This window comes from Gracilinanus agilis, chromosome 3 (assembly GCF_016433145.1).
Source record: "Gracilinanus agilis isolate LMUSP501 chromosome 3, AgileGrace, whole genome shotgun sequence".
Taxonomy (NCBI): domain Eukaryota; kingdom Metazoa; phylum Chordata; class Mammalia; order Didelphimorphia; family Didelphidae; genus Gracilinanus; species Gracilinanus agilis.
Genome location: NC_058132.1, coordinates 108,275,074 through 108,301,277, shown reverse-complemented (window position 1 = coordinate 108,301,277; position 26,204 = coordinate 108,275,074). Strand labels below are relative to the sequence as shown.

At 37.0% G+C, this 26,204-nt stretch overlaps 1 protein-coding gene across 1 annotated transcript in view; it reads left to right on the top strand.

Moving 5' to 3' along the window:
• Window positions 1–26,204, top strand: part of DLG2 (discs large MAGUK scaffold protein 2) — a 1,542,336-nt gene that overhangs the window by 1,439,076 nt on the left and 77,056 nt on the right. The window contains exons 17-18 of the mRNA XM_044668933.1: window positions 6,811–6,987; window positions 24,330–24,405. Of these exons, the coding sequence (XP_044524868.1) occupies window positions 6,811–6,987; window positions 24,330–24,405 (253 nt within the window). The remainder of the gene's footprint in view (window positions 1–6,810; window positions 6,988–24,329; window positions 24,406–26,204) is intronic.

Below are 26,204 nucleotides of genomic sequence, written 5' to 3'. Positions count from 1 at the left end.
TATGTATACATTATACATGTATATATACAATTATTTATTATATGCATATATTTCTATATACCCATATGTATATGTGTAGTATATTATGTTATGATATGACATATACACATATAGAATATACACACAATAATATATACATTATATTTGTGTGATTCTTTATATGTATATAGACATATACAGATGTGTATATCTACATGCATATAAGGGCGTGCATACACATATATGTAATTGTATGTGTCCATATCCACGTGTGTTTATGTATTATGCATATGTATAGCACATACATACATAGATATTCAGACAGACAGAAAGACAGACAGATGGATAGACAGACACAGAGACAGATGGATGGATAGAAAGATAGATAGAAAGACAGACACAGATAGACAGAAAGTAGGTAGATAGGTAGACAGACAGACAGATAGATAAGTAGACAGACAGATTAATGGATGAATAAACAGACATGCAGACACAAAGACAGACAGACAGAAAGATAGATAGATAGACAGGTAGACAGACAGACAGACAGATAGACAGACAGATGGATAGATAGATATATGGATGGATGGATGGATGGATGGATGAATAGATAGAGATCATTGATATAGATAGATAAATAGGTAGATAGGTAAACAGATACATGGATAGGATAGATAGAAAGATGGATACACATATACACACATTTACATTATATTGTATTATATTTCAGTTTCAGTATTATAGATCCATCATTGTTTGCAGGTTGTCTCCTCCAATGGAGGATGGGCTCCTTTCTGCCTTTCTTCATGTCCTGAGTGCTTAGTGCAGTCCCTGGCACCTTTGTAGGTGCTCCACAACTGTTTGCTGATTGATGCCGTGCTACTTCCATTCTGCGTGTCCATCCTTGGATGGAGTGTATGACTAAAGGGATTTTATTCCAAGTGTATTAATTTTTTTCTGCTGTTATTTTTAGCTGGCAAGAAGCTGCCATCAGCTCTTTCTTGTTACCATGACAACAATTGTGACAGCTGTTTAATTTTTGAGAAAAAATTCTTCGTTCTCAATGTTTTGGGGTAAAATATGTTCTACAAATCCAGAGAGCTTGCATGCAGAAAGGCTTGGCAACAGTGAATGAGTCAAATTAGAACAAAGTAGTGGTGAAAGCTCCCTCCTGAGAGAGAGGCCAGGGATTATTTCTGTATGTATGATGACTTTGGGAGAGCACAAATGGCCTATGAGGAAGCCAGAAACTTAGTTGATTCCAGTGTTCCAGTTACTCTACCAGGCATGAAAATGGCAAAGATAAGTTGATCACTTTGGGTATTTGGTGGATATGTATCCTCTCATGTCTGCTAACAATGGATCTGAATGAAAGAATGAATGAAAAAATGAACAAATGAATGAATAGGTGGTCCAGTGGATAGAACTTCAGGTCTGGAGTCAGGATGACTTGGGTTTACATCTGGCCTCTCTATAAAGGGAGCCTGCCTTCTCTCTGGCTCCTTTGGTCCCATCCCCTTTCACAAATCCCATCCTTACACCTCACATACCTCCTAGCAGTGTGACCCTGGGCAAGTCACTTAATTCCAATTGCCTAGCCCTTACTGCTCTTCTGCCTTAGATCCAGTACTTAGTGTCAATTCCAAGACAAAATATAAGGGTCTAAAAAAAGTGAATGAATGAATAAACTAAATAAATAAAGTGACAAATTTGTGCACCTCCCGAGGAGAGCAACCAGAATGGAAAGGAAGACTCAAAACCACTCTATGACATTCAGTTGAAAGAATCTGGAATATTTAGCCTAAGGAAAGAAAATTTGAGAGTAACATGATAGTTGCTTTCATATTTTTGAAGGTTTGTAATATTAATTCAGTTAAAAATATTTATTTGTTATCTGCTATGTGATCATCATTCTGCGCTTTGCCTACAGGGATTAAAATTGGCTCAAAATTTATATTAGAATCATGTGAAAAAGAAATTAGGCTTACTCTGCTTGAGTGCAGAGAATTTAGAATTAGAACCAAATGGATAGAAACTATAAGGAGGTAGGTTTGAGATGAATATGAGAAAGAACTTTCTAATAATTAATGCTGGTCAAAAATGAACTACTTTTTTCAGCATTGAGCTTCTGATGAATTAGAGGCTAGATGGCCAACTTTCTGGAACGCTGTAGAGATAATTCATGTTTTATCTGATGGTTAGTTTGACTCAGCTTCTGATGTTCCTTTCATTGATAAAATTTAACATTTTACATTTCATAGAATTATTGTTCTTTCTCTTCTCTAGGCTTCAGGTTTTGGGGGATAATGATATTTTGACCAGAAGAGAATTTTAAATATCATTTAGTCCAGAGACTGTTCACATTTTTTAATGCCATGGACCCATTTGGCAATCTGTTGAAGCTTATATCTTATGTATAGATAACTTATATTGGAGTTATATCTTGAAGTGCATAAAGTAACATATCAGATAGCCAAGGAAACCAAATATATTGAATTATGGTCATATTCAATATATTCAATTATATTAAAATATAGTTATAAAATTTTTTAACCCAATTATCCCCAGGTTAACCTTTGATCAAACCAAGCCCTTTGATGTTATAGGTACTATAACTCATCCAGAAAGTATAAGTGACTCACTCAAGGCCATGCTTTCATAAGTAGTACTTGCAGGATTCAAATAAAATTTCCTCATATATAAAATGAGACACTTTACCCAGATGATCTCCAAAACCCTTTCTTGTTTTGTGGTCTTAGATTCTAGGTTTATTCTTGTAATGCAGGGTTTTGCATTGCAATAGTAACTTAGGCAAAGCTGTCAGTTGCCCTAGATGGAATGTTGACCATGCCATGCACCATGTGCCAGGTGCCAACTGGCAGTTGAGCTGAGACTATAAAAGCCCCATGGAACCCAATCCTGTGTTCTGTTTTCCCCAGACTTCACCCTGTCCTCTCAGACTTTACCCCTTCCCCTGGGCCCTGGGTTGAAGTGGTGAAGGGAGGAGGATCATGGGTAGGAACCTTAGGATAGCCTAGATATTAGGACCTTCTTTAAGAACAACTCAAGAATAACTATCTTCATTATCAACTGAATTAGCCAGAAGATCTGACCAATCTCTTGACCAGAGACTGCTTAGCTCTGGCCAAGAGTAGCCAGCCCTCAGCCTGCCAAGACCTTCTTAGGACCTTTACCAGCATCACCCAGAGAGATCATAGCAACAGCTTAGTAAAACCAAGCCCTCTTACTTTGCCTATTCCTTCCCCAGTGTTCAATAAATCCCTTAGCTTTAACCTGAGAATCTTGTGGTTATTTCTTTACCACCAAGGCTAAGGAGGACAGGGAAGAAGAGAGAATTCTGAGCAGTTTTGTTTGAACCAAACCCCCATTATTGGGACAGGAAGTTCAAGCACCCACTTCCTGCCAGTCTGCCACCATCCAGTAAGAGGCAGTTACCTCAGCAGGGAGCGGCCGGCTCCTTGACATCTTAAAGGAGTCTAACAGTTAGCAGTGAAGGTTCACTGGGCACTTAGCTTTCAGGGTTTGGATCTGAACCTGAACCAAGTTCATTCCCAGCTGAGTTTGCTTATCCTTCATAACATCCAACTCCAACCTCCTGCTATACTTGTTACCGGCTCAAGGCCCTTTAGTGACCATTCACTCTGGCAACCAGAAGCACAATAAATGCAAACCATTCCAATTCCAGCCACTGCTGTAATTAATCACTTCTCAATAAGGCTATTATTTGGGCAACAGTTTGAATTGTCTTCTTAGGAGAGTATGCTATAACAAGGGCTACATTATTTATTCACAGATGTCTAGAATACATTGGCCAACTCAACTCTTAGACCTCAAATTCTTTGAGGACAAGACCCAGATTTGTTTTTCAGTATATATGCTAAGATCTTGGTTCAGTGCCATGAACCCTAGGGATGTTCCACAAATTAATTCCCAACTTCCAGAATCTGCAGACCTCAGGAATCTGAGCTGAAAATGACAAAATGGTCTTCTTGGGATCAGAAATAGACTCTATTTATTGTAGCCTTTATGCAATTCCCAAACAATTGAATAGATTTTTATTGAGCACATGAATACATCTATCACTGTGCTGCATGCTATTAATAATAAAAATAATAAATTCAGTTAGCTCATATTTATTAATCTTACTTCATACAAAGCATTCTTTTTTTGTTTGTTGGATGAACAGAAAATTTAAAGTCAGAATACCTAAGATTGAATCTCAGCTTTGTTAAATGCTGTCAGAAATGATAATTAGGAGCAACTAAGTACTACAATGGATAGAGCACCATGTCTGGAGTCAGGAGGACCTACGTTCAAATTTGGTCTCAGACACTTCTTAGTTCTCTGATCATTAGGCAAGTCGCTTAACCTCAATTGCCTAGCCCTTGCCTACTTCTTCTATCTTAGAATTGATACTAAGAGAGAAGGTAAGGGTTAAAATAAAGAAAAATGTTAAATTAAAGAAAAAAGAAATCATTGTAATGATAATAAACAATTAACTCCACCAGTATATATTAAGAGTTTACTTTGTGCAGCACACTGAGTTTGTTGAATGAATGACCTTGGGGTTTAAAGTCAAAGCCCAGCTTTGTTAAACTTCTACCTATGTGAATCAGGTCATTTCCTCTCTCCAGGCTTCATGAAGTTCTTCATTTATAGCATAAACAGATTAGACTGCATTATTTCCACAGTGCCTTCTAGCTCTAAGTTTATGATCCTTTTGTAATCTGAGTTTGTGAAGGCATGCCCAAATCACCTAACATGGAGGCACCCCCTAGAGGGATTTCTGACTGCATAACCAATCAAAGGAGGCTAAACCGCCAAGAGTATTTCTGTTCTAGAAGATCTAGGTATACTTAGGCAAACTCCTTTAGAGGTGCCGCCATATTGGTCTATTTGGGCATACCCAGATGAGCCTCGGCTACACAGTCATCTCCAAGAGTCTTTTTAAAAGGGTGAGGATTTGGTAGATGTTACTTTTCTTATTCTTCTGTTTGTAGAACTAGATTAAATTGAATGACTGAGAAAACAAGCTAAGAGCCCCCATTGGTGTGTTGTTCATCCTTAGAGCCCTGATCTTTATAAATATTCCTAATATTAAGGGAATATTGAAGAGTGCTGTGTACTCTCATGCTCACACAGTTCTTGCCCTGGATATTCTATACCTCAATCAAACTACTGTTAATTATTTCTTATTTATATACCTCATGATTTCCTAGGTCCTTAACTTTACTCAAGCTGTTCCCTATACTTAGCACACTTTTCCTCCCTTTTTCTATCCTCATCTTTGAAAATCCTATCCATTCATCATGATCTTATCTCAAAGGAAGTGTTTTCTGTGAAACTTTTCTGGATTCCCTTATCAAAATTATCTTTTCTTTGTTGAATTTCACCTAATACTTTAGTGGACCATTTATGCACTTTCTATTTGCATAATGAGGTAGGAAGAGTGCTAGACTTGGAGTTGGGAAGACATGGGTTCAGATATTACCCCCAACATTAGCTTTGTGACCTGGACAAACTTCTTCTTAATCTCTCTGGGCCATAGATTCTTCATCATCATTCATCATCATGTCATAAAATAAGAGTATTAACTAGATGACCACTGAGATATCTTCTAGTTCTTAATGTATAAACCTATCATAAAACCTAAAATTTTTAAATCAAAATTAGTGATGTATTTTCTTACACTCTTTTTAAAAAATCTTCATTGTCTTTTCTTAAAAACCCTTAATTTCTTTCTTAGTAACAACTCTTAAGTCAGGAGGGTAAAGGCTAGGCAAATGTGGTTAAGTGACTTACCCAGGATCACCTAGCTAAGAAGTGTGTGAGACCACAATTGAACCCAGGTCCTCTCAACTCCAGGGAGTTGCTGCCCCTTTCATTCTCTTTAATACTTCTCCCCTGATTAACTCCAACCAAGAATAATGTAACCTATCCCTAAGCAGAAGACAGGAAAGAAAAAAAAGTTCAAATTGGGGCACATAGTGTAATAGAGACAAATGGAAAGGGAGAAATCTCTAACATGAGTGCCTAGAAAATTGTTGGCTACCTCAAATAGAAACGGGGAACACTAGACCCCATGTAACAATCCCTTTGGGCACATTTTAACATAGAAACCACAAATTAGCATTATCCATGTTTTGTTGTATTTTTATTTGTTTTGTTAAATAATTCCTAAACCCATTTTCATCTGGTTCAGTACATTTCTAAAATGTTATGGGCTACAGGAGGCCCATGGGCTGCAAGCTTGACTCCTCTGGTATTACAGATGTTTAAAACTGAGCATTTCTATTTATGAATATATAGTACTTCATAAATATTGATTGATTTATGGATGAGTAATGCAAAGAGCAGTGAGGTTGGGTTCAAAAGATCCAGTTTCATGCCTAAGAATGTATACAAGTGATGTGACCTTGGATAAGTCACTAAGATTCTCTCAACATGAGCTTACCTATCTATAAGATGGAATGACAGTACTTACTATAACTACCTCATGGGGATGTTATGAAGACCAAGTGAAACTATGTATATAGAATACGTTCTAACCACAGTGATTATCATATGTCCTCTTTTTTAGCACTTTCTTTCCATCTTGGAACCAATACTGTGTATTAGTTCCAAGGCACAAGATCTAGGCACTCGGAGTTTAGTGACTTACTCAGGGTCATACAGCTAGGAAGTGTCTAAGGTCAGATTTAAACCAAGAACTTTACATCCCTAAGACTGAATCTCAGTCCACTGAGCTGCCTAACTGCCCCCCTCCACCATTATGTCTTTTTGAACATATTTGTTTCTTTTCTTCTCCAGAGCCATGTTTGACTATGACAAGAGCAAAGACAGTGGGCTCCCAAGTCAAGGACTGAGCTTTAAATATGGTGACATTCTCCACGTTATCAACGCTTCTGATGATGAGTGGTGGCAAGCCCGAAGAGTAACTCTGGAGGGAGACAGTGAAGAGATGGGTGTCATTCCCAGCAAAAGAAGGTAATGATGGCTTTTCTGATTTCATAGCATGTGATTCTTAGCTTTTATAGAATGGGTGAGAAAAAAAATAGAGAGCTATTCAGAGACAGAGAGAAAGAGAGACAGAGAGAAATCTAGGAAGACAGAGAGGCACAGAAATAGAGCCATATAAGCACGGAGAGAAAAAAATTAAAAGAGAAATAAACGGGGGAAAAAGAAATAGAAAGGGAGGGGAGAGGGAGAGGAAGAGGGAGAGAGAGATAGAGAGAGAGAGATACACATGCTATTTCCAAAATGAACCATTTTAATCTGAGAATTCATCCAAGAGGAAATTGCCAGCCCAGACAGGTGACACCAATTAAATTTTCCCTTTCTACATATATTATGGTTTTAATGAAAATTTGTGACTATGAGCTCATGGTCTGACAAGACACCAAGTGATAAACAAACAGTCTGCTCAGACTGCCTTGCTGTGTAGCATTTGGAGCAATTTAATTCACTCCAGAGCATGTACTTCAGAATAAACTTGTCAGTGTATACAGTTTATTAACTCTCCTAGGACTCTGAAAAGTTCATCAAAAACAAAGCAAGTATACCAGGGAATTTTTTAGAAGATCCAAGGTCACAGTAGTCTATACCAAGAAATCAGTAAATTAACATGCATTTTTAAAAATAATTTTATTCAAAGATATTTTATTTTCCCAATTACATATAATAATTTTCAACATAAGTTTTCCAAAGTGACAAGATCCAAATTGTCTCCATTCCTCCCCTCCCTCTCCTCTCTTGGAGATGGTGTAGGAATTAAATTTTAATGGTTTGACTAAAATATATGAAAATTGTAAATAATAATTGTGGTTGCCGATTCAAAGTATTATTGCTTCAAAGTCGAAATGACTTTGAAAGAGAGGTGGAAAGGGTGAAAGCAGAGAAATACAAAAGGGTAGAGAAGACATTAGCCTATGCTCTGGTACTCCACTTAGCCAGGACTTGTTGACCTTCAACCAAAATTAAACTCTCTCCAGAAGATAGGAAGGAAAAGACAGCTATCCACTCACCCAAGTTCCCTCCAAGAGGCAGGTCAAGATGATGACTCAAGCTGAAGGTGATTCCTGAGGCCAATTTTCTTCCTTGAACTGACCTTCTTCTTGAAGCTGACTTGTTTCTTGAAGCCCACTTCCTTTTTGAAGTTGACTCCCCTAGCCCCAGAAATTCAGGGCCTTTTATAGTAGCTTCTTGTCCCTTTCCCTTTTCACAAGGGCCAATCACAATTTCCAAATTGCCCAGCACTGCCCAAGGGGTAATATTTTGGGGAACCACTTCTCACCTTCTGGAGAGGCGAATACTCATCAAAAGAGCTCACAGATTCCTGGCTGACAGAGGTATGAATTCTCATTTCCTGACTGATTGAGTTGAAAGCTAGGAAAAACTGGGCTCTGAACTTTTTAAAAAACTTGATAATTATATTTCAAAATAATTATTTTCCTTTGTTATCCTATGTATTTCTAATAATGTTTCAGTTTTATATCACTCTTCATGAACTCACTTGAGGTTTTTATTTGGTAAAGATACTGGAGTGGTTTGCCATTTCCTTCTCTGGCTCATTTTATAGATGAAGAAACTGAGGCAAACAGAGTTAAGTGACTTGCCCAGTTAACTGAGACCAGATTTGAACTCATGAAGATGAGTCTTCCCAATTACAAGCTCAGTGCTCTCCCTATCTACTGCACTACCTGGTTGTCCTTACTAGCATTTCCTATGTATTTAACAAAAACACAAAACATCTGAAAAGGAGGCCATATGCTTTACCAGAGTGAAAGAAAGACCCAAGACACTACAAAAATTATGAATCCCTATCCCAGAGGCAGCTAGTTGACTTGATTTGGGGTCCTAGTAGCTCCTAATTATCTTTTTTTAAGAGAGACACTCTCAAGAAGCATCTTTTTTAGTATTCAGACATTGTATAAGTACCAGGCAATGTTAGACCATACTTGAGAAAACCAATGAAAGGAAAGTCAAGGGTGATATTGTTTAAAACCATCAGTTTATTCCCCAAAGCTGTTTTTGTATTTTTAGAATGCTACCAGACCATTTCCCCATCCACAACACATTGATTTCTGAAATGCCTTTAAATAGATTATTCATGTAAGCAGGCAATACAGGACTACTGTATGGAAGGTCCTATCAGGATTTAACTAATATAATAAGCCCAGATCTGAACAGTTCTCACTGAGATGCAAGATTAGACTTCAAACTTACTCAGCCCCAGTGAAGGCTGGGCCACAGGGCTCTGTGCCTATTTCTCTCTGTCATTATTTTGACTACAATACTGGGCTAGAATGAGAATAAAGAGCTATATCTGCCCGGATTTCTCTATATTCTTAAGGAACAGTAGTATGTTAGTGTAGGGGGAGTACTGGATTAAGAGGCTAGAAGTGTTCCGCCCCTGACTCAGTCACTGATGAGATATGTGATCTGAAGCAAGCCTCTGCTCCTACCCAAACTTCAGTTTCTTGCTCTAAAATGAAGAAGTTAGAAAATTTTCAAAAATTTAGAATCAAAAGTAGCCTTAAGTCGTAGGAGCATGGTATCATAGATTTGGAACTAGAAGGAAACTTGGAGGGTTATTTTAGAAATTAATTTATCCAGCCTTATTTTATGGAGGAAAAAAACAGAGTCCAAAAAGAGTTAAGTGATTATGGTACATGGGTATTAAGTCAGAAAGTCAAGATTCAAACCCAACTCCTCTGTGATCTGATTTAAGGTTGAATGCTTTTTCTATTATATCAACTTAAAAGAAAGAATCAGGAAGAGAAGGGGTGGGAAGAAGGAAGGAAAATGTAGGGAGAAAGTAAAAAGAGACAGGAAGAGAGGAAATAGAAGGGGAAGGAAGGAAGGGAGAAGTCAATGGAAGGGAGGAAGGAAAGAGAGGAAGGGAAAAAGGGAAGAATATTGACTCTATCATCTGGGGTCAGAGACTTGTGTTATCTCTGAGTATCAGCTGTTGGGATGGTTCAACTACATTTTGGGAGTTAGACTCTAAGGGCAAAACTGAGGCATGAAGGAAATGATACCATAACCCTCATTTCTTGGTAGCATGGGTCTTGTCATGTTTCTCCCTCCGAGACATTCCAAGATCAGGATAGAATAAAATAAGCTTAACCTAACACACCAAAAGCAAAGCTAAGCTTCTTGCCATAAAATCAGGGAGGAGAGAAAGACAACTCAAATCCCATATATACTTGAGACTTAGAATAAAGCAACTGAATATCAACTAATGACACCTGGGAGAGTAAGTCATTAGAATGTGGCTTCCTTGATGGAAGGACCTGCTTTTTTGTTTTGGTTTGGTTTTGTATTTCCCAAACCCAACAGTGTCATGTCATAAAATGGGCATTTAATACTTGTTGACTATATTGTTCAGTTGGGTTGAGGTCCCCCACCAACACACAGTGAGGCAGGCCATTCTCAAAGCTGTCCCTTTGGTTTTGTCTTAAAGAAGTGCAGTTATCAGTTTCAGAGGACATGGGTTCGTATCCTAACTCTATCACTAAGTGTTATTGGGTAAGTCTCTTAAGCTCCCTGAGACTCTCTTCATTTATAAAATTAGGGGATTGGAAAACATGACCTCCAAGACCCCTTCCAGCTCTGAACCCTTTGTGAACTCGTAGAAGTCAAGTCATGAACTGAAGATTTTACTGGATTTTAGTTTCTTTATTGAATTTCTCCATCTGAGAAATAAAGAGTAAAATTGAGTCTCTGCCCAGCCTTACCAAGGATACTGTGATGACACATAAGTCAATAGTAGGAATTGACCTCTGGACATTTGGCAATGAAAAATTTTATATAAGCATAAAATATTCGTTCCCTACCAGATACAGTAAACTTATGCTCTGACAGTACAACTCTCTCCGGTATATGTCTGTGTTCACATCTAGTCCCATACTGGTGTTTAAAAATGCTAATTTCACAAGACAAGATGGCAGACACGTGGCTAAGTAGCAGTTCATGAGCGAATAATGTCATATAGCAGTCAAAACAGCTAATATGATGCTCGATCACAGGAAGAGAGACATCGTGTCTGAGATCAGGGAAGAGACAAGCCCTCTGCGCTCTGCCCTAATGTGGCCTTTCCAGAATATTGTGTTTATTTTGGAGACACTAAATTATAGGAAAGACAGTACCCAGAGGAGAGTGATCAGGAGGGGGTCAGATACTAAGTCCTACCACTTGAGAATTGCTTGGAACTAGAAATGTTTAGCCCTGGAGGAAAGAAAAAGTAGCTGTCTTCATGTATTAGAAATATGAAAGCAAGACTGTATCTGTTCCATTTGACCCCAGACAACAGAACTAGAGTTTACAGAGGGGTAGATTTATGATTCATAAAGAGAAAGACTTCCAACGATCTCTGAAGGCAAAATGGGCTTATTGGGGAGGTAGTAGATTTTTCCTCAGAGAAGGTTTCCAAAGCAAACACTGACTGACCTCTCCTCATTTATGTTGTGGAGAAGGTTCTTGTTCAGGTGTGAATTGGATAAGATGACCTCTGAGATACCTTTCAATTTTGAGATTCTCAAACTCTGTGAAGTATTTGTCAAGGGTCTTTGGGCTGTATGACTTTATCCTTCCTTCCAGCATATTCTTTGGGGAGAAATCACCCTCAAACTAGTAATAGCATGAATTACACTTTGCACTCATAGGACCTCTTTCCTCTGAAGAGCTCTCAGCAGTTTTCTGAGTGAAATCATTTCCCAACTGCCTCTGATGATCATTGTCCAGCTGTCTGATTTGCCATTTCTCTGACTTCTTGGATGAGAACCACTTTTAGCAGGCACAGTAAAGCTGGATCAGGGGAAATGAATTTGGAATTGTAAATCAAATTTCAGTATCCATTTCTGTTTTATTTTATGATGGATGCAGTAGACCAGAAAAAAGCCAGAATTTATAGCTGAGAAAGAATTACGGTCCAATTTTCTCCTGGGAATCTGGCTAAGTTTCCAGTCCTTAAGTCTTATTGATTAAATGGAGTTTGAAAACAATTTGTCATTAGACTTCTTCCACAACTGCCCTCTTCCTAGATTAATATCTTATTTACAAATGAGGGGCCATCATTTAATTTTGTCTTTAGTATCTGAAGACCACAGCTAGATAAATCTCTGTAATGACACCATTAGTTTGCAGGATTATACATTTAAAGTTGAAGGGGCCTTAAAGAACATCTCATCTAACACTCTCATTTTACAGGTTAAGAAATTGAGGCCCACAGATGTAGGATAACTTGCCAGGAGTCACATAAGTACCAATCAGTAATTCGTAAAACCCAGATATTCTGGGTTCTGATACAGTATCTTTCCCTGTACATTTCCTTTCTGACCTCTTTTATTGATATGTCCATTGCCTTGACCCAGCTGGTTCTATGATCTGTATCTTCTTGGGAATGATGCATGATATTTAAGGATAACTGGCAAGATCCAAAAATGAGTGATATTAGCACAGCGTTGAAACCCTGCTTTTCCAGTAACCCAGTAGAGTAGGGAGAAGTAAAGACTCTGTTGGCAAAATGATGCCAACTACCTACCCCCACCTCATCCTCACTATATATCTGAACCAAGCCCAAAGGAGCAGATGGGAAGTAGAAAAGAAAGCAGAGGGAAACAGTTGGGCCTATTAAGTCATGGCCATTTCCAAATCTCTGGAGGCTACAGTTGTCAGAATATATTCCTCATATTTTTCCGTCCTATTTCTTGTTTTAGCATTTTGGCCAGGGTTCTAGGTAGAGAGAATTTGCTAAAAACAAACTAATTAAATGCTTTATTCCAAACAAAATAATGGAAGTGCATTAGTCTTTCTCAAACACAAAATCTGTTTTGTGGATCCACCCCTTCCTTGGAACAGAATTAATTCAATTTAGTCTATTTCTATAAACATTTTAAAAGTACTTACTCCCTGTATGTCAGGGCAGTTGGGTGCTACAATGGATGGAGTGCTGACCTTCGAGTCAGGAGTATCCAAGTTCAAATCTGGCCTTAGACATTTCCTAGCAATGAGAACCTGGGCAAATCATTTAATCATCTTTGCCTCAGTTATGCATCATGTTAAATGAACTAGAGAAAGAAATAACAAATCACTTCAGTATCTTTGTTAAAAAAATCCCAAAAAGGGTCATGAAAGTTAGATATGAGAAGCAGCTAGGTGACACAGTGGTTAGAGCACCAGGTCTGGAGTTGGGAGAACTGAAATCTGGACTCAAACACTTTCTAGCTATGTGACTTTATTTTCTACCGTACCAAAAATAAGGGTTTTTTTTTTTTTAAAAAAGAGTCAGACATAATTAAATTAACAAAACAACAACAAACTCATATAATCTTGTATTGTTACTATGATTAGGAAGATGGGCATAATCATTTATATTATATACTGCTTTTTTAAAAAAAAATTATATACTGCTCTAAGGTTTGCAGAGTACTTTCTTCCCAACAACTTCAACTTTGGAAACTGTAGGGAGGTGTGAGGCAACAGAGAAAAGTTAAGTTACACAGTTGGGTGTTTAAGATAGGATTAGAACCCAGGTCTTTATTACTAACAAGGATAGAATTTTTCATCTCCTTGGCACCATTCAACATATGATAAATTCATAAACTGAAGGCTGAAGGAAACCTAAGACAATATAAATATTAGAGAAAATAAAGAATATAAATAACTATAATAAGTTTACTACCCTCACTTTATAATTAATCAGTAAACCTTTAATAAATATCTATTGCATTCCAGATACTCTGCTAAGCACGGAAGTCTAAAGATAAAGAAGAAACAACTCCTGCCTCAAGGAACTTGCATTCTGATAAAATAGATAGCATGTACATATGTGGAGAAATATTAGGAAACTGAGGCCAAGAGGGATTAAGTAACTTGTCTAACAGGTAGTAAGAAGCAGAGCTTGGATTTGAACCCAATATGGATTCCAAATTTCCTTTCCACCATCTTGTTTCCCATCCCTATTTCTTTTTCTACAGTTCAATAGGTCTGATTTCAGAGGTGCTTGTATACCCTACTCCAACCTTCCCAATAAATATAAATAAAAAATAAACCAAGATAACTACCTAAGAGAGATACAAACAATGTACTAGGAGATGTATTAAGAAGAAAAACTTGTTTCCAACTGATTAAGTCAAATAAAGTTTCCTGGAGAAGTTGACATTTGGGCTGGGCTGGGTGAGTCAAATTCCAACAGGCAGAGATGAGGACTATGCTATCATCTCTACTGGTTAAACAATTCCATCATCTCTTCAAATAGTATCTTATTTTATAGAAAAAATATTTATTTAAGGCAATGTCAGATTGATAAGTTCTTTTTAAGTATACCCAAATTTATAGACATAGGGATTTTTCTTTTTTTTTCCCTCTTATTATCTTATCTAAAGGACAAGTTGAGGGTGGAAAATACACTTGAAATGTCTTCTACAAACATTTTTCAAGGTTGAACAACTAAAGGCTTGCTCATCTGAAGAATCCCTTAGGGCACAAAACAGCTTAAAGTGATTATTCTGCCTGGCTTGTCAAAAACAACATGCACCTCTACTGGACCTAGCTTTGTTTTCACTGTTCCACATCCTAAATTGGGTCCTTTTCCCTATACCTTGAGCTTTCAGTCCTGGGGAAATGAATAAAATAGGTCAGAGATAGTAATTAAGGGTTTAGCTATGGGGAGGTGGGATGGTTGGCCATGGTTGACTCTGGAATAATTCAGTGTTTTAAAAGAAATTAAAAGGTAAATCAAATGCTAGTCTCAGAAGATGCATGTCCTTTTTAATACCCCATCCTATGAAAATCTTGACAATGATTGGCCTTGTCACCAGTGACTGGAGCTGATTATGTTGTGCTAAACATTGCTATATCCTTTTTTTTAAAGTTTCATTGAAGTTAGACTCCAAAATATTGGCCATTTGGCTTCCTTTGAGAGTTGGTTATTTCAACATCTAATGCAAAGAGTACCAGAGCAGGATTCAGGAGACTTAGAATCAAGCCTTGATTTCCTTGGGCAACTATTAGCTAGTTTTGTGCTTTGGGACAAGTCACTGTCTTTCTTATGGAAAGTCTTGGTTTCCTGCTCTTTAAACCAAGAATGATTATATTTGCATTACAGGTATATTTTCTCCTTCATTGGGTTATCGTAAGAAAAGTACTCTACATACCTTAAAGCACTTGAGAAATAGAAGCTTTTAGTTTATTCATATTTGATTCCCTCATCATCTGCCATGATTTCTTTTATTTCTGCTGATGAGTCTACCGTCTTTTAAGCCTTTAAGACTCAGAATTTCAGACTCCTTTGGCAATTTTATCATTCTCCTACCACATCCAACCAAGTGGTCAAGTCTCATTGATTTCAACTCCACAAGAATTCTGGAATCCATACTTTCTCCACCTTTCACTCCCATTTTAATGACCTAAATCTGATCTTTAATATTGGCTTACTTACACTCATATAATAGATGCCTAATTAACTTTCACTGTCCTTCCTTTTTAACCCCTTGTAACATCTTCGAACACCTTTGCCTAAGGAATATATCTAAAACAATCAATCGGGCAAGAAGCATGTTTTAAGCACCTACTATGTACCACCTTGCACTGGGAGTATAAAAAGAGGCCAAAACAAAAATAAATCCTAGTCCCTGCTCTCGGTGAATTGATATTACAATGGCAATACTCCTCTATTAAAAATCTTCAGTGGTTCTCCTTCCTTTAATAGATAATAATAAATGACCTTTGTATAATGAAAAGTTCTTATCACAGCTTAAAGGCCACCAATGCTGGGGAACCCAAAGCTTCCTGAAGCTGCCTATTCCACTTAGGAGAAGTCTGTGTGTAAGAAAATTTTTCCTCTTTGCTTATTTGTAAAATGAAAGGATTGAATTGGATGGTCTTTAAGATCCCTCCCAGCTCTAAATCTATATTTTACATTGAGCCCCAAATCTGCCTTTCAGCAGCTTATGCCCCTTGTTTCTTGTTCTGCCCTCTGGAAATGTGGCTTGAAGGCATCTTTTGCTATGTCAAAACTGCCTCAGTTTCATCCATTTCAGCAGCTGTTTACCTGTCTTCTAATTCACTCTAGTCTCTGGTGCCATCCTTGTATGTTGCTTGAAGGAGTCTCCCCCAAGTCATTTTATTATATTGGAATATTTTTGTTTAGTAAAATTTTTATTTAAAAATTGCCTCAGAAGATAACTGATTATGCATATTCCTTTTGACTATTTTTAAAAAAAATAATATTTCCCCCCATTAGAATGTGAGCTCTTTGTAAACAGGGATTATTTAACTCTTTGTATTTGTATCCGCAGCACCCATTACAGTGCCTGGCATATAGTAGGCACTTAGTAAACATTTGTTAATTGATGGACTAAAGGATGGTGATTATGATAAGTACAGCAAAGAGAACATGAAGGGATGCCTACACATTTAGGCCTCTTTTTTATTGCAATAGTCCCAATATTAGCTATCCTATATTAGTTCTGCCATAGCATCATTAGGGCAACTAGTGGTACAATGGATAGAGCCTGGAGTCAGGAAGAAGCATCTTTCTGAGTTCAAATCTGTCTAGCTAAGTGGCCCTGGGCCTGTCACTTCACCCTGTTTGTCTCAGTTTCTTCATCTGTAAAAAGAACTGGAGAAGGAAATATGAACTGTTCCAGTATCTTTCCCAGCAAAATCCCAAATGGGATCATGAGGAGTCAGAGATAACTGAACAACAACTGAACAAGAAGAAGCATCATTGGCTTTGAAGCCTTCCACAATAAACTTTTCTAGGATCATCTCATTTTTTTCATACCTATTCCAATCTGGACAACTCTCTGTACTCCTTATTTGCCCTGCCCTCTGTCATCCCTTTGCCTTTGATCCTGCCATGTCTGCAGTGGACTTCTCTTCATTTCTATATTTTAAAGGGCCTCCCTTGAAAGCCCAGCTTAAATGCTTTCTCTGCCTTTAAGATGTTCCACACCCATCTTCAGCTGCCAAATAGGAAAGTAATTTCTCCCTAATCAACTTCTTTTGGGCTTTTCCTTTGCATGAATCATTAATCTTCCTCCATATGTCGATCTATCTATACATGCATATGTTTGTAAATATGGTATGTAATATATATGTACATATGTCACTTTGGCATTATTGCTGTGTGTATATATATATTATGTATTATTATTATGTATACAATTGCAGTTTCCTTCAGTAGAGGGTCTCTGCCATATATCTATCTATGTAAACTCTATTCATAGCACATAGTAGGTCTATGACTGATAGTTGTCAAACTCAGTTGAACATAGGAATGGCTACTTCCATGCATATTATTTCCATCTTTGAATAACTGGGCCACTGGCTCATCTCATAAAGCTTTTTAGCCTTCAAGCTGGCTGCTTCTGGTCCAACCTTTGTGACATTCTGCAATAGACATTGTTGGAGGGACACAATCTGTTAATCTAGTGATTTAGATCCTCTCCATCATCCTTGCTAAGTGACATTTCCCCCATGTTTGGTCACAATGCCGATAGGCAGAACTGTTCCTTTTTCAGGGACTATTTCACTTTTCCCTTTTATATTCAGTACTTTGCCCAGTGCCCAAAATATATTAAGCACTCGATTAATATTTGCTGATTGATTGACTTTTTTATGGTATCATCAAGATATTTTGTACATTCTTCCTCCCATCACAGATTGGGTACCCAAGAGTTTCTGCTGTCATTCTGGTTCCAATGCAGAGATCACTAAACACAGATCCTTGGGCTTAGAGATTTCTGCCCTGAATTTGTGGCCATTTCTCCATGCCAATGTGGTGTGGTTACAGCAACAACTAACTCAGCTGACTTTGTATATTCTGATTTGTCCTCCATCTTTCATGTTGTCTTGCTGGAACTGGTAGCCAAAATTCATCACCAGATATAACAATAATAACATCAACAAATACTATGTAGTACTTTAAAGTTTGCAAAGCTTCTTATTCTTGTTATTTAATCCTCACAACAACTCTGGGAGATAGGTGATATTATCCCCAATCTACAGATGAGATAACTGAAGCATAGTGAGGTTCAGTGACTTACCTAGAGTTACAAAAGCTGTCTGAAGCAAGATTCAGATTCATATCTGCCTAAATTCTAGCTCAGAATTCTTTGCACTATGCTTTAACTTTGGCTTTAAACTAGAAGCCAAAGGAAAGATTTGTTCTTTCCTCTCATTTTCCTTCACAGGTCTCCTTTTATTTACACTGAGTTCCTATCACAGAAGACATAATCACTTGGGTGATATAGCAGGACTCATTCAGGAGGGAAAGTTATGGAACCTTTTGCCTAATGACTTCAAGCAATTTCCAAAGAAAGCACTTTAATAAACTTGTTAAAATGGAACAGCAGAAACTACTGACTTTGGGGGTTTATATAACCCCAATTTGAGTTTAATGCTGAAATTCATTTATCATACTTTTTGGTTTAAGCCAACTGCTAATTGCTTTACTTTTATCTAAACCACATTGTAGATGGATCATGCATTTGGCTAATCTATATCATTAGTCTTTTTGAGTTGAAGATTATCCAAAAAATATAGCAATTCACCCTCCCCTCACCTACACGATCTGCTCACATGATATCCACTTCAAACCACAAATTGGTCTTGGTTTATTTAAGTTCAACCAAGAATTGCCAGGATATTCATAGATTAAAAAAGAAAAGCCCAAACCCAACCTTAGCTTCTTATTTGTCATAAATTTCTTTTGGGTTCACCCAAGATCATTGCTATCATCAGTGATTAATCTAATGGTGCCAAAATTTTGAGGTAGTAATTAGATCTTCAACATATATTATTCCTAACATTCATAACTGGCAAGTTACTTTTTATTTGACTATGTATAGAGTTTTTTAATGGTTATAATATTTTGAAATAAAATTTTTTAAAAACCCTTACCTTTTGTCTTTGGATCAATAAAAGTATTGGCTCCAAGGCACTAGAGATGTAAGGGGCTTGGCAGTTGGAGTTAAATGACTTACTCAGGGTGACACAAGCTAGGAAGCATCTGAATCCAGAATTGAACCCAGTACCTCTTGACTCTGGGCCTAGCAATTTATCCACTAAGCCACTTAGCTGTCCCTCAATTACATTTTAAATAGATATATGATATAGTTAGCCAAATATACAGGATGATGGGATTTAAAGTTGGAGGGGACTTAGATCACCACTCCTCTAGATAACCATTTTATTTTTACAAATCAGGAGATGCCAAGGAAGCTCAATGGTTTGCCCTGAGTCACAAGCATGGTACATGGCAGAACCAAGGATCAAACACAGTTTCAGACTCCAAAGACAATGCTCTTCCCAAGGCATTCAATATTCTGATGCAACTATTGCATATTAGTTTATTTTGAATCCACCTAAAGGCATACAACCCTGTTAAGCACCTTAGAGAATGGGAGGAAAGGGTGGCAAATGGACTATTAGAATGTCTTTAATGGGAAACATGTATTAGGAAAATGGAAAATTCAGCCTATAAAGCTTGGAGATAAAAATGGGATATAACTAGGATTTTTTTGTGAAGGAAGCTACATTAAATGGTTGTGAGGCATGTATGCATAAAGCATTGAGCAGTCCTATGATTGCATATATGGGAATTCCCAGAAGACTTTATATTATTCTTGTGCAATTTATCACTTTCTACCTTAATTTATTTTTAAGACAACTGGCATACATCTTGCATGAATTACATGATTGAGTTCCACCAATGTAACTTCTTAGAGCTAGAATCAATCAGTCAATCCACAAGCATTTTTTTAATTACTAATGAGCCAAGCATGATGTTAATAGGGTCCTTCAAAACCATCTATTCCAACCCTTACATATAAAGAAACACCCAGAGAAAAGATGTAATTTGTCCAAAGAGAGATTAAGTAGCAGAATCTAAATTTGAACCCATGAACCAAGATGGGAAATTTAAGATACTGATGAAATAACTAAAAACAAAGCAAAACCAAACAAACAAAAAATACCCCAATACTTGGCATATTACCACGAATATTATCTAGAAGCATTAGGTGATACAGTGGATAGCCTTTTAGGCCTGAAGTCAGAAAGAGCTGAGTTTAAATCTAGCTTAAACCCTGGACAAGTAACAAGCTCTAGGTGCCTCAAATGTAAAATGGAGATAAAATAGCAGTACCTCCCTCCCAGGGTTGTCATGAGGATCAGTGATCTTAGACTCAATATTGTTTCATTTCTAGATTGTCAGTTGCTTGCCAAATCAATGAAACAATAGAAATTTATTGTGCTTGCAATGAATCAGAATTCTGGGCTGAATCATTAAGGTGTAAAGGGATGCAATGGTTGAGGTAGTAGTAGTTTTTTTGATGTGCCTGGCATAAATTTCTGTCTTTAACTCTGAATTGCCTTCCTCATGGGTGACAAGTGGTCAGTAGTTGGAGGGGATGGCTGGTTCATTTTCCACAGAAGTTTCATATCCAGATGACTGCTATCATCTAGAAGGAGAATCAAGGTTCTTGATGATACTACCATTCCTTTTTTTTTTTCTCCATTTCTCTGTGTACACTTTTTGGACTTCTCTTGTATCTCATATTCGGACTTCAAATTTTTTTGTTTAGGTCTCATTTATTCCTCAGAAATACTTAGAAATCTTCTATCTTATTGAATGATTATTTCCCCTCCCCCCCCGAAATAATATATTGAGTTTTGCTAGATAGGTGACTGTGGGTTGTAAACCCAAATCTTTTGCCTTCCTGAATATCATATTCCATGCCTTTTGATCCTTTAATGTAGGAGCCCAATAGGTCCTGTGTGGTCCTGATTGTAGCTTCATGGTATTTGAATGGTTTCTTTCTGGCTGTTTGAAGTATTTGTTCCTTGGCTTGGTGGTTCTTGAATTTCACTATTACATTCCTAGAAGTTGTCATTTGAGGATTTTTTTCTGGAGGTGATCTGTGAATTCTTTCAATTTCAATTTTATTTTCTTGTTCAAAGATCTCTCAGTAGTTATTTTTGATAATTTCTTGTAATAAGATATCCAAAGTTTTTTCTTGATCATGGCTTTCAGGTAGTCCAATGATTCTCAAAATGTCTCTCCTAGATCTATTTTTCTAGGTCAGTTGTTTTTTCAATAAAATATTTCATGTTTTCTTCTATTTTTTCATTCCTTTGATTCTGCTTTATTGTTTCTTGATTTCTCATGAAATCATTAGTTTCTAGATGGTCAAGCCTGATTTCCCTCCTTCAGTTTTTGGTTCTCCTTTTTTAATTGGCACATTTTTTCTTGCATTACTTTCTTTTTCCTTGCATCATTTTCATTTCTCCTTGCATCCCTTTCATTTCTCTTTCCCACATTTCCTCAACCTCTCTTAATTGGTTTTTGAAGTCCTTTTTGAGTTCTTCCAGAATCTGTGCCCAATCCATATTTTTTCTTTTGGACTTTGCATGCATTCTTTTTGCCTTCACTTTCCCCTTCTGTGTCTGTACCTGTGTCCGTTCTTTGTTTTATAACAATTCTTTAGAGTTAGGTACTTTTTTGTGTGTATCGTTTGCTCATTTCTCCTATCTAATTATAGGTAGGCTTAGGGGGATGATGTGATGATCTGAGGGCTAAGAGCTCTGAGAGCCCCCTCCTCCTGCTGATTCAATTGGCCCTTCAGGATCAATGCTCTTAGCAGAGTATCTCATACATAGCAGGTGCTTAATAAATACTTGTCTCCTTCCTTCCATGCTTAACAGTTCACAAGGAAGTTTATAAAATATTCTTTTCTCACCTCAAAATTCCCCTTGGTTCAAAATTGGGTATTTTAAACTCTATTTGGCAGATGAAAAAACTGAGACTTCCTATTCCAAGTCCAGAATGCTATTCACAACATTACTGGCATTTTTTTTTAATTTTACCTTCTATCTTGGAATTAATACTAAATTATTGGTTCCAAGGCAGAAGAGTGATAAAGGCTAGGAAAGTGAAGTTAAGAGACTTGTCCAGGGTCACACAGCTAAGAAGTGTCTGCAGTCAAATTTGCACGAAGGATCTCCCATCTCTAGACTTGGCTCTCAATCTACTCCACTGCTGGGCTTCTAAGACATGCTTGTTGGATTTTTGTAGGATTGAATATCTCAGTGACATGTGATTAAAAGCACTGGTGTCCTCTCTAAATGAGAGAGTTATTTTATTAGGACATAATGAAGCGGTATCCATCACTCCTCATTAAGAAGGCTCATTTATGAAAAAAGTCCAGAATAATGTAAACAAAATGAGTGGCATTTTTGGAGAATGGGAAAGAGGTTAATTTGATCAATACACACACCTGGGTTAAACTGGAGAGAAGCAGAGAAATCTCGGAGCCAATAATTTCCCCCATGATCTTCTTTCCATTTGGCAGATTATGCTGACTTAAGCCTTCATTTTCTCCTTTTCCTATCATAGTTGTTCGAATGCAAGTGCAAAATTATGGCTGTTCTTGGCTTTTAATGTCAACAATTACCTTTGAAAGATTTGGTCCCACTATATCCACGCAGATATCGTGCACTTAGATGGAAATAAATGTATTCTGCAGCTCAGCTGTGTAACTATAGAAACCTATCCCCTCAGTGTTTCAGCAGAAAATGTAAAAGACTTCTCATTTGGAAAAGGAGTGTGTGGTTAAGAATTGATCTATGAATAGTTTAAGCTTCAAAAATATCCTATGTATGGTTTGGAGAAAATCTGAGCTGGGTAAGATGTTAAAGTTATATACATATACATTTATATACCCACTTATATGATGTTAATGTTAAATATATATTTATATGCATGCATATGTGTGTGTATGCCAGAGATTCTTAATCTTTCTCATGTCATGGACCACAGATTCCTTCTTAGAAGAACACTTTTTAAATGCATAAAATAGAATGCATAGCTTACCAAAATGAATACTATGGAAACATGTTTTGCATGATAACACATGTATAACCCAGATTGAATTGCTTGCCAGCTCTGGAAGAAGGGAAGGAGATAATCTGGATCATATAACTTTAGAAAACTCATGGAAATTATTATTAAAATTTAAAAAAATTAAGTCAAAATAAAATTTAAAAAAAATAGAATGCATAGGCTTTCAAACGTAATCAGTTATAGTGAATACTATAATATTTATATTATATTTAAAGAATATTTTTCTTTATTCTTTTAAATTTTATTTATTCTTTAAATTCTTTAAATATTTAATATTCATTCTTTATTATTTAATTATTTAATGTTATTTGAATATTTATTTAAATTCTTTAAATAGTTAATGTTCTTTGATATCCTTTAGTTATTTAATATTCTTTAAATATTTTAAAAACAAGGTCATTTAAAAATATTTAAAGAACAAGGTCATGGCCCCTTGTTTAAAAACACCTCGGATGAGTAGCTAAGATGACTCAGTGGATAGAGAACCAGCAGACAGGAGATCCTAGGTTCTCAGACACTTGCTAACTATGTGACTCTGGGCACGTCACTTAACCTCATTTGTCAAGCCCTTACCACTCTTCTGCCTTGGAACTATTACTAATTCTAAAATAGTAAAGTTTTCATTTTTAATTTTTTTTTTAGTTTTATTCATTTAAAATTTAAAACAGAAAGGGTTAAAAAAATAAAGCCTAGATATATGTGTGTAATAAATGATCATTTAACTATATTTATTTATACATAGATTGAATAGACAGAAGGAAAATAAATGGGTAGCTAAATAGAGTCAAACTGAACCTACTATGATTTCTTTGCTATAAAGAAAGCTCTACGAATCAGACTGGCCGTTGTCCTGAAACAGGTGAAGCTGAAGGCATTGCCACGTAAAGAGATCTGGCCAGGTTGACTTAGGCATTGTGTGTCAGAAGCAGTATTTCACCACAGGTCTTCCTGACTCCCTAGACAACTCTCCAGTCGCTGAGCTACACTGTCAAATGAATGCACACATCCTTGCATCTGCTGGCCAGACCTGTGATTCCATCTCCAAAAAGAACTCCCAGTATGGAAACCCCTCCTACCTATGATGATCGCAAAAGGATGCATCATATGAGAAATTTAACCCAGCTCTTCCTGGCTCTATCCCATCAATCTCTACTTGCTTTCATAGCACTGCAACTTTCTATACAAACGATAAAGTGAGTTTTGAGGAGTCATTGCTGGTTTCCATGTAGTAATCTGATAGGAAACATTCCTTTCCTTCAAAGATGATGAAATCCAAATAGATTCGAGGCACAGGAATTAAGTAGAGATGTGAGGGGAGGAGAGAGCATGGAAGAGGATAGGACTGTTTACTTTCTAACCAGTTTCCTTTTAGTAACCTGATCTGTTTTCCTCATTTTTTTCTTTCAATTTTCTGCAGAGTGGAAAGAAAGGAACGTGCACGATTGAAGACAGTGAAGTTTAATGCGAAGCCTGGTGTAATTGATGCCAAAGGGGTAGGTAAAAAAAGAAGAGAATCCAAGTGGTCCCTCTTGCCATGCACTTGAATCTAATCCACATTTTCATTCTGTAGAGCAAGTCCATTATGGTAGTCAAACAGAGGCATCAGGACAATGGCATACTATTTTAATCATACTTCAAAGCACAATTGAATCCATCTTTTTTTTTTTTTTCAATAAAGTGGTTTTCTAGATAATCTGCTAAAAAACATGGGGGAAGTAGCTGGAGGAAGTAACCACCAGGGTGTTTTCCCAACCTTAATAGTAATGTTCAGAATGAGGATATTGTTAACACATTAAATACTTTAATTTCACTTTTTAATCTAAGGTCCTGGATTAAAGAAGGGGTCCAAACAAAGCTTTTTTCTTATTAATATTTTAATATTTCCATAATGTCGAGGTAATTAGTATATATAGAACAAAGATAAAACTAATGTAAAGATCGTAACAGAATATTTGAATGGAGAAATAAATGCGTTTTAGCCTCCTGATTTAATACATGGAATGTTGTGACAGACACTGAAAATAAGTGTTTACCAAAAATCAAAAGAGCCATCAGCAGAATTGATACTTATGCCTTTGTGTATGTGTGTCTAGTTGTGGGATAAGTGGGATAATTTTATAATTTTATCTGATGCACTCGTGGGGGAAATGGCCCTACTTTAGTCAACTAATTCTCAAGCATTTTTTAATTAGTTACTCAATGTTGCGGGTTTGACAATTTAGGAAGGGCAATTTGAGATGATAGGGTTCGGTAACTGGAGTTATAAGTTGGTCTGAGTTCAAATCCCAGTTTGGATACTAGTTATCTGGATAACTATTAGTAAATCACTTAAACTCACTGAGCTTTCCATATTAATAAAGTGAGAGTAAAAAGATGGGTAACACCTTCTTCATAGGGTTATTTTAAGGGTGAAATGGGATTGGGCATATCAAGGGCTCTAGAAATTGCAGCTAAGATTATGACATATATCAGGTAATAAGCAAAACAAATATAGATCATATAATAATATGGTCTTTTTTTTTTAAACCCACACCTTCCATCTTAGAATCAATACTCTGCATTGGCTCCAAGGCAGAAGAGTGGTAAGGTTAGGCAATGGGGGTTAAGTGACTTGCCCAGGGTCACACAACTGGGAAGTGTCTGAGGCCAGATTTGATTCCAGAATCTCCCATCTCGGGACCTGACTCTCAATCCACTGAACCACCCAGCTGCACCCCCTAATATGGTCTTCTATGGAGATATTGTGTTGCTATATTTGATGAAGTCTGTGATAAAGATTATATCAATCTGTTTAGTGTTCAAGATCATAACCTCCCCTTCTACCTTTCTAGTCTGTTAACTGCTTATACCTCCACCCCCATGTGCCATCCAGGGATGTACAAGATGCCCCATCTCCTGGCTCTTGGTATTATCTGTGGCTGTCTCCTGTGCTTGTTAATATAATGTAGGGATAGCTAAGTGGATAGAGCTCCAGGCCTGGAGTTGGGAAGATTTGGGTTCAAATCTGGCCTCAGACACCTCTTAGCTATGTGACCCAGAGCAAGTCACTTAACCCCCATTGCCTAGCCCTTGCCAGTCTTCTGCCTTAGTATCAATTCTAAGACAAGGTAAGAGTTAAAAAAATGTGGAGAGAGAGAGAGAGAGAGAGAGAGAGAGAGAGAGAGAGATCCTCCCACTGTACTTTTGAATAGCTCTTATTTTTATTATTTTGGGTTTTTCCATTAATCTTACCTTAGCCTAAATCTTCCTCTTTTAGACCTCTTACCCATTTCTCTCAGATCTATCCTCTGGG